This window comes from Callospermophilus lateralis, chromosome 5 (genome assembly GCF_048772815.1).
Source record: "Callospermophilus lateralis isolate mCalLat2 chromosome 5, mCalLat2.hap1, whole genome shotgun sequence".
Lineage (NCBI taxonomy): Eukaryota > Metazoa > Chordata > Mammalia > Rodentia > Sciuridae > Callospermophilus > Callospermophilus lateralis.
Window position 1 is genome coordinate 72,580,858 of NC_135309.1, and position 17,419 is coordinate 72,598,276.

The window sequence follows — 17,419 nt, forward strand, 5'->3', positions numbered from 1 at the left end:
TTCCTGCTAATTTCCAATTACCTAAGAGCCTTTTTTTCCATAACTGTGGAAGGAAAGCTTATCTTCCCCATCTACCAAACATACCAGGAAAACAATAACCTCCCCAGCAGCCCTTGACTCTCAGGAAAAACACTCCAGTTCCCTTACTCTCCCCTCCAGGTAGGATATTCTGAAATCAGTGTTCTATGTTGGTCTGTGCCGAGTTCCACAACATAAAGCTCCAGCTATTCACACTGGTAGCCATCCAAGTAATCTAACCCTCCTGTCTCAATTCTCTATTCTCATACATGATCTAAATCAATGACTTGCATCAAATTCTCCAGATCTGCTTCTTGGAGAATCCAGACAGACATCAACCATGCACCTGGAAGTTGACATACATTAATTGATGGAAACTGCTTAAAAGCAGAGAAGTCTTTCAGAGAGTTAAAAGTCATGACATGGATCAGAGGAGACATACACAATGTCACTTAAGAGAAAGGCTCCTGATCACAAGGCTATGATATGACTAAATAAGGTTATTTACCACCACAATATGGAAACACAAAAAGATGGGGCAGTTCACTGGTACAAATACAAGCAGAGCTGATGGGAAAGGGCTATGGTCACTTGACTCAAGTGAAGGGCATCTTGTCCCATGGGTGATGCTTTCCTTCTGGAAAATAGATCCTTCAGGCCCTATCAACTTAATGCCCTTGTCCACTGAAATCACACCATCCATACCTCCTTATTTCTGACTTGTATTTACATAGTGCTACCTAAGCACTTTCAAACAGCAATTTCACCAGAATGTATTCCATAACATTTGAGATCTTGATATTTTGCCCCAGAGGATACCACTAGAAACTAAGATTGTTCACCTAAGCATTCACCAAATAAACACATCTAAGCCAGTTACAGGTACATTCCTCAACTAGAATGCAGTTGCCATGGATTTTATGAAGTTTTGAAAAATAAATTCCTCTTCCAGAGATTTCTGAATAATCTGAGATTATTCTTGGTTCCTAAATTTTCATACTATCTCTTGCCTCCCCTTTTCTAAGCCAGCACTTTGAGCCCCTCTGAACGCCCATGACCTGTCTAGGTCCCTTCAAGACTTAGGCATAGTAGCATATGCCTGTAATCCCTGCTACAGAGAGGGTGAGGTAGGAGTATCCCAAGATTAAGGGCAGCCTTTACAATTTAGCAGGATTCTATCTCAAAATAGCCCCATAGTTCGAGTTCCAGTGTGGGGTGAAGGGACATCTCAAAATCATTTACCAGCCAAGAGGGTTTAGAAAATCTGGAATTCACAATTGCTTTTTAGTAGAGATGACCAGAAGATTGCACTGTGCTAGAGAATCATTCGAAGCTAAGTTGAATTTCCAAAAATGGGTTTCCAAAAGAATGAATACTTAACCACAGAAAGAACTTCCTGTCAATAATATATCCAGCCTGTCTTGAAAAGGATACTTTTACCCAAGGCCCTGGAATGTACATGATCCTGGCAAGAACAACCACTGATCTACCCAGTATTGACTAATACTTATATAAATATAACTTTAGCCCAACCTTGAGTCATAGGTGGACAAATTGTTCCCAGTAGCCAGATTCAGTATCAGAACTAGGCAAAAGGCATGCCTGATAGCAAGGGTATTTTATACAAAAGCCCAGAGTACGATGCTTTGCAGGACCCACAGTGGTTCAGATATTTCATAAAGATGAAGAGCTAGAAAGAGCAGAGAAAGGTGGCAGCCTTAGCCTGAATAAATTCTTATTTTTAGCGTACAAAAGCAAATGTATTTTCAATGAGGTTTTTTGTTTTGCTTGCGTTATGGCTGTTTTTTACACCTGTATCACTAGATCTGGCAGTACCCGATTTAGATCAGATTTGTTTTGTTTTTAGACTGTGCTATTTAATTCTCAAGTTAGATCCTGAAAGGGAAGTCCTCTTCTCAGTGATTCTCAGTGGAGGTTAAGAGGAGGTAATTTGCCTACCTCCTGAAACAGACATTTTTAGTTGTCTACTAGAGGTGCTGTTATGCCATCTAGTGGGTAGAGGCCAGGGATGCTTTTAAACATTCTATAATATTTAAAACAGCCCCTATACCAAAGACTTATCTAGCCCAAAATGTAAATAGTGCTAAGACTGAGTAACCTGGTGCCTAGCACCACTACAGATAAGAAAAACTGTTAAGTTCAACCCTGACTTATATTCATGATCAGAGAAGGCTGAAATTATAGGAAGTTTTGTCTAGACTCCTCTGGACCCAGACCTTTCATCAGAGGAAAACAACTCATGCTGAAGGAACCTAAGTTAATATAAAAACACAGAGGTCAAATGAAGAGAGAAAAAAAAGGCTCTACAGTAAAATCCTCAGTATGGGAAGGAAAAACACACACAGAAAAGAATATGGAATGTTCCCACCAAATGTGAAACAGGCCCAGTCAATGCCATTTATTATACATGTTGAATAACCTCTGAGACCCAAGGGCTCCCACAGTGAATTTGTTTGCTTGGTTGTATTTTTTGGTTTTTGGTTGTTTTTTGTTGGTTTTGTTTTTTTTTTTTTTTTCCATTTTCTTTTTTTGCATCAAACAGGTTCTTCCAAGAGCCTGCTCACAAGGAAGACAAAAACAAAAGAAATCTTCAGTAAAATGAAACAAACTGGAGAAGGTAAACAGTCCACATCTGAAGAACAATGTTAAAAAACTCAGCAGACAGAAACCACACCAAACACTCATCCCATTTAATTTCCTGTTACATGCGCTAAGGAAACCAAGAACATCAGGCCCCAGGGCAGCAATGCTCTGAGAGTCTAGCTCAGGCTCCCCTCTTTGTGACAGATTCATGCACACAATCCACACATACCATTGACCCAGGCAGAAATACACATGCATGCACAGGAGGAGGTTAGAGAACCATAGGGCAGGATGGGAGGCAGGGCTGGTCAAAAATATGGCATCAGCTGGAAAATGGGGACCCAGAGAATCCTTCTGTTGCAGGCTGAACAAGTCAAAAATAAAACAAAGGCAGAACACAGGATAAAGGTAGGATGCTCAGACAAGAGGTTAGATAGATGAAGAGGGAAAGATGCAGAGGGAGTTTTGGGAAAGCAGTCTCAGAAGGGGAGGCCTTTCTTTATTGGGAACTCAGATGGGCAGAGGTCTTGTGACTCCGGTGATATACTGGAAGCTAAAGGAATATGCCACAGCATTACCTCTGCATCCTGTGTCCTCTCCCACAATAGAGGGAAGCCACAAACACCCACCCTTTAGCCCTGCCCATAGACACTCTTAAGGACTTTCCCCAGTACCCAAAAAGAAATGATCCCCCTAACACACACACAAAATTAGGTCCAGCATAGGCCAAAGTTAGGCCAAGCATAGAAAGCCTCAGTAACTCTTCTTGGTGGAACCAAAGCCAGAGAAGCCCATCACAGCTGCCATCTCATCATCTTCTTCAAATGTCAAGTCTTCCTCAGCCCTCCTCTTCTTCTCCTTCTGTTTCTCTTTCTTATATGCTTTAGCCTTTTCCTCCTGGGGGGAAGGGTAGAAATAACTCAGAAGTTCAGACTCCTAAGCCAAATGTTGTCAAAAGAGATGGGAGGGGCAAGGGTTGTAGCTCAGTGGTAGAGTGCTTGCCTAGCATATGGGAGCACTGGTTTTGATCCTCAGCACCACATAAAAATAAATAAATAAAATAAAGGTATTGTATCTATCTACAATTAAAAAATATATTTTTTTTTCTTTCATATATACATACATATATATGTGTGTGTGTGTGTGTGTGTGTGTGTGTATGAAAGAAATGGGAGCCTCAGGATTCCTTTCTATCATTAGAAGAAAGTAAAAAAATCTCAAGGGCATAGTAAAAGCCACAGTAAAGATTAAAAGGTATATAACAAATTAATTTTCTTTTTTAAATGTTTACCTTTGACATTTTCTGTGTTTTTTTTGTTTTTTGTTTTTTTTTTAAGAGAGAGAGAGGGAGAGAGAGAGAGAATTTCAATATTTTTTATTCTTTAGTTTTCGGCGGACACAACATCTTTGTTTGTATGTGGTGCTGAGGATCGAACCCGGGCCACACGCATTCCAGGCGAGCGTGCTACCGCTTGAGCCACATCCTCAGCCCCGAGTAATTTTTTTTAAACAAAGATTATAAGGGATAATCTGGAACTTCCAATCCTATACCCCAGTTCATCTCTAGTTCTCCCCCGCCGCCCCTTTCATTTCTAGTTCTTAACAGGGTTATAGGTACAAAACCATTTAACATTTTGGAACATGTAGCATATGCCAGGAAGTACTTCTGAGTACTTTATGTATTATTATACTAAGATCACTAATATAGGGAACCTGAATCATGGGAAAGTTATATAACATACCCCAGTTTCTAAGTTTCCTCCACAGTCAGTAAGTGGAGGAAACAGAATTCTGACACTATCAACCTAGATCCACAGACTACTCAGAGACTAGGTACACTGAGCTAATCCATTTTTTTTTAAGTCTTATAGTTTTAAAAAAGAATATGGGGAGTCTATGCATGTGTGGGGTGCAGAAGGTAAACTGAAAATCTTTATACCTTCCTCTAAATTTTGCTGTGATCCTAAAATTGCTCTTAAAAAAAAAAAATAAGTCTTTTTAAATAAATAAATAAATAGCTGAAACAGTCTAGGAAAATGGCCCAAACAGTCTAGGAAAAAAGGTATATTTGGAGCCATTTCCTTTAGCTCATGAGCAGCTCAAAGAACGTTTTCCCCTAGTATACAGAAATTCAGGGACAAAACTAGGGAAGAGAAAGTATAGCATGAGGAAGGAAGCCAACCATGAGCAATAAGATAAAATTCAAAGCTAAAGAGGGGCAGGGATAAGAGTCTCACCTCTTCTCTGAGCTCCTTCATCCTTTCCTCAAAATCATAATCTTTCTGCTTCTCTTCCATCTTTTTCTTGTTGACTTCAAAACGTTTCTTCACCTGATCCAGGGTGGAACGTTCCACACGCATAGACATACCCAGGTTTCGCTGATCTGGGTGGCATCAATAGGGAATAAATCAAGGTTATTACAAAGCCCCTCAAAAAGTCTTGGAATTTTTTTTTTTAATGTTTCAAAAATAATAAAATAAGAAGACATTTTTTCAGGGCAAGGAGCTTAGTGGTGGAACAATTGCCTAGCATATGCAATGCCCTGGGTTTGATCCCCAACACCACAAAATAAATAATAAAAATATATATATATATATCTTTTTGCAAAATACCCCAAATAATTATATAGCAAAAATAATTATGGCTAAAAGAAATTCTTATAGCCTCAAGAAATATTAAGAAAATAAAGGATGGCCTGTGCTAAAGCAAATGGAAGAGTTCCCTGGGTATTTAAAAAAAAAAAAAAAAAAGGGTGGGGACAAAGACAAACAACTCTTCCCTACCCCACTTCCAAAACCCAATCCCAGTCCCACTCACAAACTACCTCCAAGCCTTACGTTTCTTTCCATTAATGTGATCCAGGAAGTTGATAGAGTCTTTCACCACACAGTCACAGACATTGCAGTAATATCTGACAGATGGGAAGAAATAGCACATGGGTCAAATCTGGTTTTAATCAAACAAGAAATTACAATTTCAGGGGGTCAGGCTTACTGGTGATTGAACTCAGAGGTGCTTTACCACTCAGCCACATCTCCAGTCCTTTTAATTTTGAGACAGGGTCTCACTAAGTTGCTGAAGTTGGCCTCAAACTTGGAATCCTCCTGCCTTAGCCTCCTAAGATGCTGGGGTAAGTGTAAACCAATACACACAAAAGAAACTAATTTTTATGTAATCTCTTTAGAGTTTGAAAGCTTCATTCCTTATAGCTTAACTCTTGAGAGAGGGTGGTAGCCAACCTCCAAAACAGACCAACCCTCCTATTCCTACCCTGTGTTGCCTCCTCTCAGTTTGTACCAGGGTTGATCTGTATGACCAACATACCAAACATGTCAAAACTGATGGTATGTACTTCTAAGGACATTAAAAAACAAGGCTTCTGTCCCTGTGTGGATTACTTGCTCTGGGCAAATCAGTTGCTTTGTTTTGAGAAGCCCACGGGATGAAGAACTTCAGCCTCCAAATCACAGGCATGTGAGAGAGCTTGAAGGCAGATCCTCCAGCTTTATTTAGACCTCCAAGCCAATTCCTTGACTACAGCCTTACAAAAGACCCTGAGCCAGAAACACCTGGGTAAACTACTCCCAGATTCCTTGCCCAAAGAAACTATTTTTTGCTGCGTAGCAATAACTTGATAATTTACATAACAAAAGATAATAGAGATAAAAATGATATCAGTGGGTATACTAAACAGCTCAGAGAAGGGACACTAATTGGTATCTATATTGCTCTCCTGCTGGAAAACCTATCTGGACAGAGGAAGAGTCATAGGGTGACAAAAGGGTAACAAGCTATTGTGGAATCCTACTTCCTACAGAATGTAGTCTCGGTCTGAAAAGAAGATGCACAACCAGACATCTTCCATACAATCAATTAATAACAACTATGGACTTTGCAGCTAATCTGGAACCTCAATACCCTTTCTTCACCATTAACAGCTTCTTAGTTCTAATCTAGCTCTATTAAATTTCTCCCCTAAAAATCTTCTCAGTAATTCCTTCCTTCATTTCTTCTGACAGAACAAATAATCCCTTTCAAGATTTTAAGAAATAGTTATAGTACTAATATTAAAATGCTCACAAAGCAACTTCTCCTAAAGACCACAAACTTGAGACCTTAAGAAAAACACCCCAGTAGTCATAGGACTAATATATCGAAGTCCACGAAGCAATCCTTCCCCTCCCACAGACCGTTCACTAAAGACCCTGGAGAGAAATAAAAATACATGTTTACATAAAAGGATAGAATTATGGACAAAATAAGATTGTTCCCTGGGGTCAGGGACCCTCCTCTACACTTCCTGAAACCAACAGGTAGTTTATTATACACATCTTTGCTTCAAAGAAAGATGAAAAACTACTTACCCTCCCATCTCAGACTGTGGGGTGGTCTTGGTAATGACAATTGTCTTCCCAAGCTTAGATTCCAAGTCCACTTTGTAGTCCCTATGCCGCAGAAGTTCCCGTTTGACTGGCTGCACTGGTTTTCCTAAAACATAATGGGAAAGAAAGTCCCTTCAATATTATAGTTCTTCAACCAGAAAGAAAAAGAAATGAATGAAACTCAAAATCCAGGGAACTACTCTCATTTCTTTTTATTTCTGTTTCTTTTGTGGTACCAAGGATTGAACCCAGCTCCACTCTATCATTGAGCTACACCCCCCCAGCCCTTATTTTTTATTTTGAGACAGGGTCTGGCCAGTTGCCCAGGCTGGCCTAGAATTTGCAATCCTCCTGCCTCAGCCTCTTAAGTAGCTGGGATTACAGGCATGTGTCACCTCGCTCAGGTTTTCATTTCTTTTTTGATTCATGAAAGATAAAACACAATATGCACCTCAAGAGACAGTTAGCAGCAGCTGAATGAGAACCTGAACACAGAAAAAAGTGATAAGCAATCCCCGATTCACTACAGCTTTTCTTCACTTTAAGGCCAGCAAGTCACCAGGCACGGTGGCACATACCTGTAAGCCCAGCAGCCTGGGAGGCTGAAGCAGTATGATCACAAGTTCAAAGCCAGCCTCAGCAACTTAGCAAGGCCCTAAGCAACTCAGTAAGACCCTGTTTCTAAATATATATATAAAAAGCTGGGGATGTTGCTCAGTGGTTAAACACCCCTGGGCTCAATCCCTGGTACCAATCTAATAAAAAATAAAGCCAGCAAGTCTAGAAGCAACGTGTTTTCTATTCATTAACTTAATTGAAGGGGAGATATGTATTTCCACCAGAAGCTACCTTTTTAAGAGAAGCAAGGCACTCAGTAATGCTTTTATGCATACAGATACCCTAAGCACCACACAAAAAGGAACACTCGGTCAAATTTTTAAAAAGACTACCTAACATTTGGGAAATACTTATTCATTTAACAGGCACACCAAGCACTATTTATTATACACATTACATAAAAACCAAAGAGGATTAATGTTAGATGAGGTGGTATGGAAGTAAAGCATAAGACTATGATTGAAAACAGATGAGAAAATAAGAAATTTCTTTTTGTAAAACGAAGCGGATATAGTAGAGGAGCACCAATTCCCTGACACTGTACCAGGTACTGAGAAATGGCATCCACTAAGCATCACATGAAACAATCACAAATTCCTCGCGGGTACCCCTGCTTTTCTGAGACTTTGCGGGAGGGTCTTGATTGGGCCTTCTCTCCCTTAAGAAATTTCAAAAGACAGCAGTAGTGTTCAGCAGTAAACTATTCCTCTTTGCTTATTCTTTGTTACTACTGCAAATTCCATTCTCCTCTCTGTATGTCCTTCAAGAAAGCACTAACTGAACAAGCGAAGGAATGGCAAGGAAGCAGAGGATAACAAAGCTGAAAAGAAACTCAACTTCAGTCCACCTTCTCGCTCTCATTTTGTTATACATGTAGAAACCGAAGACCAGGGAGTCCACGCTCCCAGAGATGACATGGGGCAAGTGAGCAGCGCTTTTCAACTCCCACCCACTCTCCAGCCATTGCATCGCCTCTATGATACCCTTAACCCTTGAAGTGGGCACCCACCATCCTTCTTTTCTCTCTCTTCCGTGAGCCTCTTCTCGGCGAGCTTCTCGTATTCATCTTTGTCCCACTTTCGGCGAAAGTCCAAGTTTTTTGTCTGTAGGGGAAAAAAGTGCTCAAGATCCGTCGCTAATGGTGTCCGGACCCCTAGAGAAAATGAGGTGACCGTGTTCTCGCCACCAAGTCAACCCCGGACTTTCCGAAAGCGAAGCTTCTCTGGACCGCACTAGGAGGCTAAGATGGACTCAGGACCCCAACCCGAGAGACCTCCGCGAGTTCACCGGTCTCTGCGCCTGGACCTTAAGGGGGAGTTCTCGAACCCAGACCCTGGGATCGCCAAGTAGTGTTGGGAAGCCAGTCGGGTGCCGTTGTCTGTCTCTATTCAGCGACGAGAAAGCACACCCGCCCTTACCCGCAAACATTCTCCTCACACACAACACCTACCCCGCTGCCCGACGCCATCTTCACAGCGAAGTGAATGGAAAGCCGGAAAATGCCGTAAAAAGCGGCCTGGAGCTGTAAAGCAAGACCGCCGTCCAATAAGTTTAGAATCCCGTGTTCTAAAACGCGCTAAGGACTGGAGAGCTTCTAATACACGCTCGTCGGCCCCGCCTCCGCTCCTAGGAGATGGCGCAGGCGTAATGAGAGCGTGAAGCAACGCGGAAGTAAGGGCGCCTGCAAGCGTTCTTTTAACTCAGGCTTTCAAAACAACCATCAAAGGATTATTAGTTCAACTCATCTGTTTTACAAAAAAGGAAACTGAGTTTCAGAAAGTAATCTAATCCAATCAACTATACATGTATTGTCAAGGGGTTGATCTAATCCAGTTAACTATGCATGTATTGTCAAAGAGTTTCTAACCTTTGAAAGGCTGAAGTGCTAATTAGGGGATCCATAAGTTCCATTCAACAGCAAGCACTAGGAATATGGTCCTAAGCTAAAGGATATTTGCAACAGCTGCTACCTTTCCCCAGGCACAGAAGAAAAACTCTTTTTGCACTTGGGCCCTAGTTCTTGAAATAATGGACCCACCCATTCCTTAGCTCAGTTTTCTTTGAATTGGCCATTCAGTCTGTAGGGCACAATTTAATCAACAGGATTAGATATGGAAAGAAAGGTCATCAGCACACCACCCTAAAGTGAAGCATTCTGGCAAATGGCTCACAATATGGTGATTTTTAGTGACATAACTGTATGAAGGGAGAATAGAAAGAGGGAACTGTGGCAGCTCCCTTTACTAAATGCAGAAGTATCACCCCAGGGAGGTTTCTCCTGGCTCACAGAATTCTCTAGTGTACACTCAATCATTTTCTATGGCCTACGCAAATAAACCCCATGATAGCAAATTACCCAAACTATTACATTTAATATTTTATTTAATATTTTATCCAACCAATTCTAGAAGAGCCTCCATGGCAGTGTAGAATAGTCACAGCAATGATGCTGGCATAGAAAATGGTCTCCAAAATCTCAAAAGATCAGATCTCCATCTATTCAATTCATCTATTAAGTTCAATATTCAAGGTTATTAAACAGACAGCCCCGTCCTGCTACTGTTACCAGTGGATAGGCTAGAAATAATACCATGCTCTTGAGATACCATCTAAGTCCTCAGATGTAGCAGAAAATAGCCATTGTCCATCCGTGCTGTCTTCCCAAAACTCTCTGGACAGGCCAAGGACTTGTGGACAAATTCCCCAGAATCTGGTTCCAACACTACAATGAAAAGCTAAGTATCTGGCATCTGATCTCAGTGGTTCAGAATCCTCAGCCTGAGGCAACTCTTCCAGAGCCTTGATCACAGCAACCATTTTAGCACCTCTTCATAGCATTCAGAGGCATTTCAAATTTGCCTCTACAGCAAAAGTATGTCTCTTTCACATACCAGCCATCTGCACCAGGCAGAGTAGCTGCTTACACTAGCCCAAGAGTCCTTAGGGCCTTCTATAGTTCCGTATTCAGAAAGGACAGAGGAGGCAAAAGGCACTTGTCACCCATCCTGGCCAGCTGTTGTGAAGTCTATCAGGAATTCAGTCCTGGATGAAAATTTTTCTACAAAGAGCAGCAGATGGCAATCAGGCAAGGATCAAGACTCAGACAGTCTCTTCTGAATTTCAGCCACAAGATTTTCCCGTTTAATGGCAACCTAAAACATAAGAGAACCCTCATGTGACAAACTAGAAAGGGTACTATCTTCTTAGCCATTGTTTTTCCAGATTTATTTTACTCTGTATCAGTTCCAACTATTTATGCAACCAGTAGGGAGTAGTAAAGGCTCCAAGTTTACCGAGAAAATGTATGCCCTCAAGACGAAAAGGATTAAAACATCTGATCTATTTTGTTGATTAGTCTCAAAATACCAATTCAAATTTCATTTGTCCTTCTTCTGCCCACACAGCCAATATTCACTGGCTACAACTGTTGTTTGGGGTAGGTCTTCATTCAACCCTAATACTACTACCCCTGGATTTATTTTCTCAGCCAGAAAACACATATTTCTTAAGAATCTAGAAAAGATACAAACACTTGATCCCTTCTATTTCTGCCTGCTCCCACTCACCTCCTCTCTGCTGGCCACCGAACGGAGTTTGATGACCCCTTCCTTCTGTTCTTGCTCACCAATAATGACCACCAATGGAATGCCTGTGTTCTCACAATAGTGCAGTTGGGTTAATAGTTTAGGGTTGTTCTTGTATAGCATCTCTGCCTGAAAGGAGTCAAGACACAGTAGGGGACCTTACTACTATCACCATAGCACATAAACTCCAAAAACATACATTTCCAAGGAAGCCAGAAATAAGTGGCTGGCCCTCTAGTGGTATACTAAAAAAGGTAGTAATAAGCCTTGCTCCTGAGTTCCATATATGCCTAAATGGCACAGATAGCAGCCCCACTATACCTTGATCCCAGCATCCCAAAGCTCTGCAATTAGTTTCAACCGTTCCCGGAGAAAGTTCTTCTGGGGCGTGGCCACAAATACTTGGGTCTCTGTGGTCCGTACCTTCTTGAAAGAATTCTGATAAGAAACAGAAGAAAGTAAAATTAATAAAAACATCCTCTGCACCAGCAATTCCAAAAACCAAGATAAATAAATTATCATAAAAGCAGTCCAACTGTACTGCCAGAAATAGATTTTTAGATCTCTAGCCCTCCCTCAGCCCTACCTAGGACCTACCTTCATCCTCTGCTCCACAATGTAGAAAATTCGCTCTATTCCAATGCTTAGGCCCACACATGGCACTTTGTGGCCCTTGGGGTCAAACGTGGCCACCAGCTCATCATAACGCCCACCAGCTGCCACACTGCCCACATTCAGAGGCTCCTCCCCAGCCTGAGCTGGGGTTTGTAGCAGTACTGCTTCATAGATCACTCCTGTATAGTAGTCCATGCCCCGAGCCAGGCTTAGGTCAAAGCATACCTGTGGGAACAAGGCTATAGTCAATCCCAGACCAGGCTCTCACAACACAAGAGGTCCACTCCCAACTCAGCTTACCTTCTCAGCAATTCCAAATAAAGTCAGGTATTCAAAAAGCAACTTCAGGTCCCCTAGGCCCTCCAGGGCCTGCTTATTCTGGGATAGTCTGGGATCCTGAAACAATTGCTCTATCAGAGATACTCCACCTGGGAAGAAATGTAGGGAGCAATAAGGTGTATGCTATTTACCCGGATGTGCTTCATCCAAATTTATCTAATCTTGTTTTTAAAATGAAGGAGAAGGAGAAAGAGAAGATCCTGGTCTCGTATCAAGAGGTCCTCCTCCCCTGCCTTTACCTCTGCCATTTGAAGATATAACATACTTATATTAAGTAAAAGGAAAACTAAATTCAGACCAGGCTCTGAAGCTTAATAAATACATCTATAGGAAGTAGCTGATTTGGAGGTGGAAACTGAAAATGTCAGCAGCAGCCTGGTTCTATCACAGCTCTGAAAACCCTGGTTCTTACCATGACATTGGATATACTCCCCAATTCGATCAGCCACCTCAGGAGTCAAGCCTTTCTTTGCCACCATCTCATGTCTCACATCTCTCCAAGACATCTGCATAAATATCCAAATGTTAGCTCAGTTCCAAATCCTTTGTCTAACTGGAAAAGGGTATCTGTCATTTAATATGTATGTCATAAATAGTTAAGTATATTAGTATACTCAGAGGCAGTTTTTTTAAAAATATTTTTTAGATGTTGATGAACCTTTATTTTATTTATTTATTTACTTATTTATATGCAGTGCTAAGAGTCAAACCCAGTGCCTCACACATGCTAGGCAAGCACTCTAACACAGAGCCACAATCCAAGCCCTCAGAGGCAGTCTAAGATACTCAGCCACTATCCTCACCATACAGTACAACTCAGATCTTGCTTCAGAATATCTCCTTAACTTCCTCCTTCAAGAACTCACTTCCAGACACTGTTCCTTATTTTCTTCAAATGGTATGAATTTGAGGACATGGCAGAAATCCAAATAGGGTCTACTGAAGCATGGTTTCTTCATTACCTTGTCTAGTTTGTCCATTGAGGCACAGATGGCACGGAACTTGCTTTCAGGAACACCACAAACAGCAAACATCCCATCCACTATCCGCCGGTCATTGATCTGTAAATTCAATGCGAGTAACCCAAGTGCCTTGTCAAGACCCTTTCCCTTAAAACCTCCTGACTCATAACAGGAATAAGAAAAGAAAAAAAAAAATCTTACCAAAAGAGTACATGTATATTCACATTATCGGGCCAAATCCAGACATCTCCCCCAGTCCTCAGCCTTGGCCTCACCTTAATGAGAAAGTCCCCTAGCTGTAACCCACTTAGGACTTCACACATGATCTTCAAACATTCAGCATCAGGGATCATAGGGTCAAAGTGACCAGCAATGTCAAAATCCTACAGTAAAGAAAAAAAAAAAAGGAAAAAACTTCCACTAATCAGTCAATTCCCTGTTTAACTATCAAGCTGTGCTATCCCCATCAGGTCACTTACACACTGGCAGAACTCCCTGTAGCGGCCTTGGACTATTGTTGGGCTCTCTCGCCGCCATACCTTTCCAACTTGGTAGCGTTTCATCTTCTTCAATTTATTCATGGCCAGATAACGAGCAAAGGGGACCTCATATAGATAGATTAAGGAAGAAAGATATTACATTTAAAGTTTGGGCCCATTAGAGAGGATTGGTCCTCTATCAATTGGATCTTATCCACTAGGATTGAGAACAAGGACTTTCTATGTCTTATTTCCCACTATCCCTAAGGGATAGCAGTACTTGGCATTCAAAATATATTGAAGAGTGTCAAGTGAAGGAATCTCACCTAGCAAAACTGAAAGTTGAACAGAAAGAAGCAACAGAGAAATTCAGGTCTGGGCCATTTCCTCCCAAACCCTACTATTTCAAAATAGTCAAGCTTCAGAACCTGGATTTTCCTACAATTTCAAATCCTTATTTCTAAAAGTGTAGGCCAAGGACTACATGCATTTTAATTACCCAGGATGCCTGTTTAAAATGCAAATTGTTGGGCTGGGGATGTGGCTCAAGTGGTAGCGCGCTCGCCTGGCATGCGTGCAGCCCAGGTTCGATTCTCAGCACCACGTACAAATAAAGATATTGTGTCCGCCAATAACTAAAAAATAAATATCAAAAAAATTCTCTCTCTCTCTCTCCTCTCTCACTCTCTCTTTAAAAAAAAATTGTATAAAATGCAAATTGTTGAATTCCACTGAAGTTACAGAAATAAGAATCTCTGAAATTGATGTTTCAGCAAGCTTCCCCAAGGAATTCTAATACACAACAAAATTAAATGACAGGGCTCCAGCCCAGGCTCTGCTGGAACAAGTGCCTTCTGGGAGAAACCAGAAGTAAAGGCTACTGCCAATAAAACTATAGTGTCCCAGAATCACTCTCTTCCCTTTTGTCAGAGAAAGCTCTCTGGATCTGGACAGAGGTCAGACTGCAGCACTCAGAAGGATACAGTAAGGTCATAGCGAAGGGACAGCAGTTCTCCACCTTGATCCTTCAGATCATACATGAGCCCAGAATGCTCTTCATATTTCTCAGTTAGCATTTCCTACAGGGGTCAAATAGAGCCACAGTTCAAAGGATGACTAGAGAACACAGACGAGAAACCCTTTGGGACTCTGAAGATAGGTAAAGAAAAGGGGTTCTAGGCCCTCTTCTATTCTTACCGTTAGTTCAAATGCTGGGGTATCCAAACCCTTTGCTCCATGACGTTTAAAACAGCTGACAACCATATCAAGAATTTTCTCCCTCACAACCATCTGTTGAGGACTAAGATCCCTGGTGCCCTAGAAGCCAAAAGCAGCCAAAATACAAGCAAAACAAAACAAAAATTTTAAATGACCATTTAAGAGAAAGAGTTAAACTATACCTATAATCTAAGGTTTAGAGCTAACATTTTTTTTTGACTCTGATACCCACCCAATATCTCAAAAATAGTAAAGGTTTTTTTAAAAAATATTTTTTTAGTTGTAGTTGGACCCAATACCTTTATTTTGTTTATTTTTATGTGGTGCTGAAGATCAAACCAAGCACCTGGCACAAGCTAGGCGAGCGTTCTGCCACTGAGCCACAACCTGAGCCCAGTAAAGGGTTTTTGTAAAAACAAAACAAAACTTTGTGGTGCTGAGGATCAAACTCAGGACCTCTTGGATTTTTTAGATTGGTGATTGAACCCAGGGGAACTTCACCACTGAGCTACATCCTCAATTCTTTATATTTTTATTTTGAGACACGGTCTCACTAAATTGCTTAGGACCTCACCAAGTCTTTAAGGCTAGCCTCAAAGTGTGATCCTCCTACCTCAGCCTCTTGAGTCAGTGGGATTACAGGCATGCACCACCATGGCCAGCTGTAAAGGTTTTGTATGAATGTGTTGTTTTATTTTAATTTAGCTTAAAAGGCTAGGTGTGGTGGCACATGCCTGTATTCCCAGCAACTCAGGAGGGCAAGCAGGAGGTTCACAAATTTAAGGCCAGCCCTAAGGCCTTAGCAAGGCCCTAAACAACTTAGTGAGACCCTATTTCAGAATGAAAAAAAAAAAAGACTGGGGATGTGGGTCAGTGGTTAAGTGTCCCTGGGTTCAATCCTTGGTCCAAAGGGAGGAAAAAAAACTTAGCTTAAAAGGATTCTAAAAGGGGTCAGAGAAATAAGTGATGCAGAGGTCAGTCCTTGAAAGCATGCTAATGGGACAGGATGAGCAAAGGGTATTACCTTTGGGATCTTAATGATAAAATTTGGTTTCTCTTGATGTGGTTTAGGTTGGGATGTTAACAATGCCTCTGCAACCTGGAAGAAAAAGGAATATAAGATGTGGCTCCATCGCACACTGGTCAGACCTGTGACGTCACTGATCCTATGGACCACCAACCTACAAAAACTCTTGACCCTAAGCAACAGGAAGCCTGAGTGCTATCCTGATCTCAGCCGCCCTCCTCAAGAACCTATGCTGTATCTACAAATATACATGTAATATATGAGGTCAGGTCTTCACCACACAAGCTTCTTCACTGTATCTTAGTTTTTAAGTGTCTGAAAAAGTTTAAATAACTGAGAATAATGAAGGCACAGAACACCACTACACCAACAAACATGTAAAAGCAGGAATTGATTATGACTTCTTCCAGTCTTCAGTTCCTACTCAAACAGCAAAAATAGGAATCCTAATAAGATAGTTTTGTTTATCAGGCTTGGAGATAAGGAAAATGTAAGCTGAAACAGAAGTAGCCCAAGAACCTGGAACAAGCCTGAGGTGAAAAGGAAAGCATTTCTTGAACAAACTTAAAAACTCAGGCTAGTAACATGCTGTGACTGAAAATTAATTTTTAAAAGGAGTTCTGTTGTTCGTGACAGTACATTGCATCTGCTAAGAGGACATTAAGGAACTTTCCAAAGCACAGCAAAACAGAACACTGTCTTTATTAACAGCATGTCATATGCCCTTCCAGAAATAAAGGGTTTGGTAGTTCCATGTTTTAATGATTCTATCCCCCAAAGAGAAGTACAAGTTCAAAGCCACAATCCCTCATGTGTAATACCAAACTCCAAAAATTTCTGAAAATTGAAGATGTCCTTCTGAGATTCATTTTAAAGTAAACTCTAATGTGAACTCAATGTGTTTATGGTCTCTGGCCTTCCCATTTAGTGGGAATATCCACAATATTTTGCTTAAGAATATAATGTGTTCGACTCCAAAATTTTCAGTTAATATAATATAGACCTGTATTAAAATAATGCCCTTGCTGTATGACTTCAGACATGGCATTAAACCTTGCAGCCTCCGTTTCCTCAACTGTAAAATGAAAATAAAAACCCCAACCTCCCAAGATTGCTCCAAATGTTAAATGACAAAGCACCCAAAATGCTTAGTTCTGTGCAAGTACATAATGAGCACTCCATTTAAAAAGCCGTGATAATATAGTACAGGTCGCGAGTCATGTTTCCAGACCTGAAGACCCAACCCTGAAAGACAAGCTATCTCAGTCCGGCTCACCTGGCTATGACAACCTACTGCAGAGATGCACGCAGCGCGGGGCGGTCGCAGGAGCTGGTTGAGCAGCGTAGCCCAGGTCCTCCTGGGCAGGAGTCCGAGCTGGGGCATCGTGCGGCAGAGCACCGGCCTTCCGGGACAGGAGCCAAAGGCCTGGGAACCAGTGGGGCGGGACCCCCGTAGTGCGCGGGAGAAGCGAAGCAGGATCGCCAGGAAGGACCAAGTACCGAATTAGTCCAGGTTGACTGAGATCCTGTCCTCCCAGGCTCTCTAACCCGGAAGTGGATTTTGCACTCTGCG

At 41.5% G+C, this 17,419-nt stretch overlaps 2 protein-coding genes across 2 annotated transcripts; both read right to left on the bottom strand.

Moving 5' to 3' along the window:
- Positions 1 to 2,391: 2,391 nt before the first annotated feature.
- On the bottom strand, positions 2,392 to 9,171 carry Zmat2 (zinc finger matrin-type 2). The gene is made up of 6 exons (XM_076855966.2): positions 9,073 to 9,171; positions 8,632 to 8,725; positions 6,987 to 7,110; positions 5,460 to 5,533; positions 4,860 to 5,005; positions 2,392 to 3,519 (listed from the first exon to the last, which is right to left on the bottom strand). The coding sequence occupies exons 1-6, from the start codon at positions 9,088 to 9,090 to the stop codon at positions 3,376 to 3,378; spliced, it is 600 nt and encodes a 199-aa protein (XP_076712081.1). The 5' UTR covers positions 9,091 to 9,171; the 3' UTR covers positions 2,392 to 3,375.
- An 815-nt stretch (positions 9,172 to 9,986) lies between these two features.
- Positions 9,987 to 17,388, bottom strand: Hars2 (histidyl-tRNA synthetase 2, mitochondrial). Its single transcript, XM_076855967.2, has 13 exons — positions 17,123 to 17,388; positions 15,844 to 15,918; positions 14,799 to 14,918; positions 14,585 to 14,680; positions 13,602 to 13,727; positions 13,398 to 13,505; positions 13,123 to 13,221; positions 12,573 to 12,666; positions 12,122 to 12,249; positions 11,804 to 12,046; positions 11,528 to 11,644; positions 11,189 to 11,335; positions 9,987 to 10,774 (listed from the first exon to the last, which is right to left on the bottom strand). Exons 1-13 carry the CDS (start codon positions 17,228 to 17,230, stop codon positions 10,715 to 10,717), a joined length of 1,521 nt encoding a protein of 506 aa, XP_076712082.2. The 5' UTR covers positions 17,231 to 17,388; the 3' UTR covers positions 9,987 to 10,714.
- Positions 17,389 to 17,419: the final 31 nt, after the last annotated feature.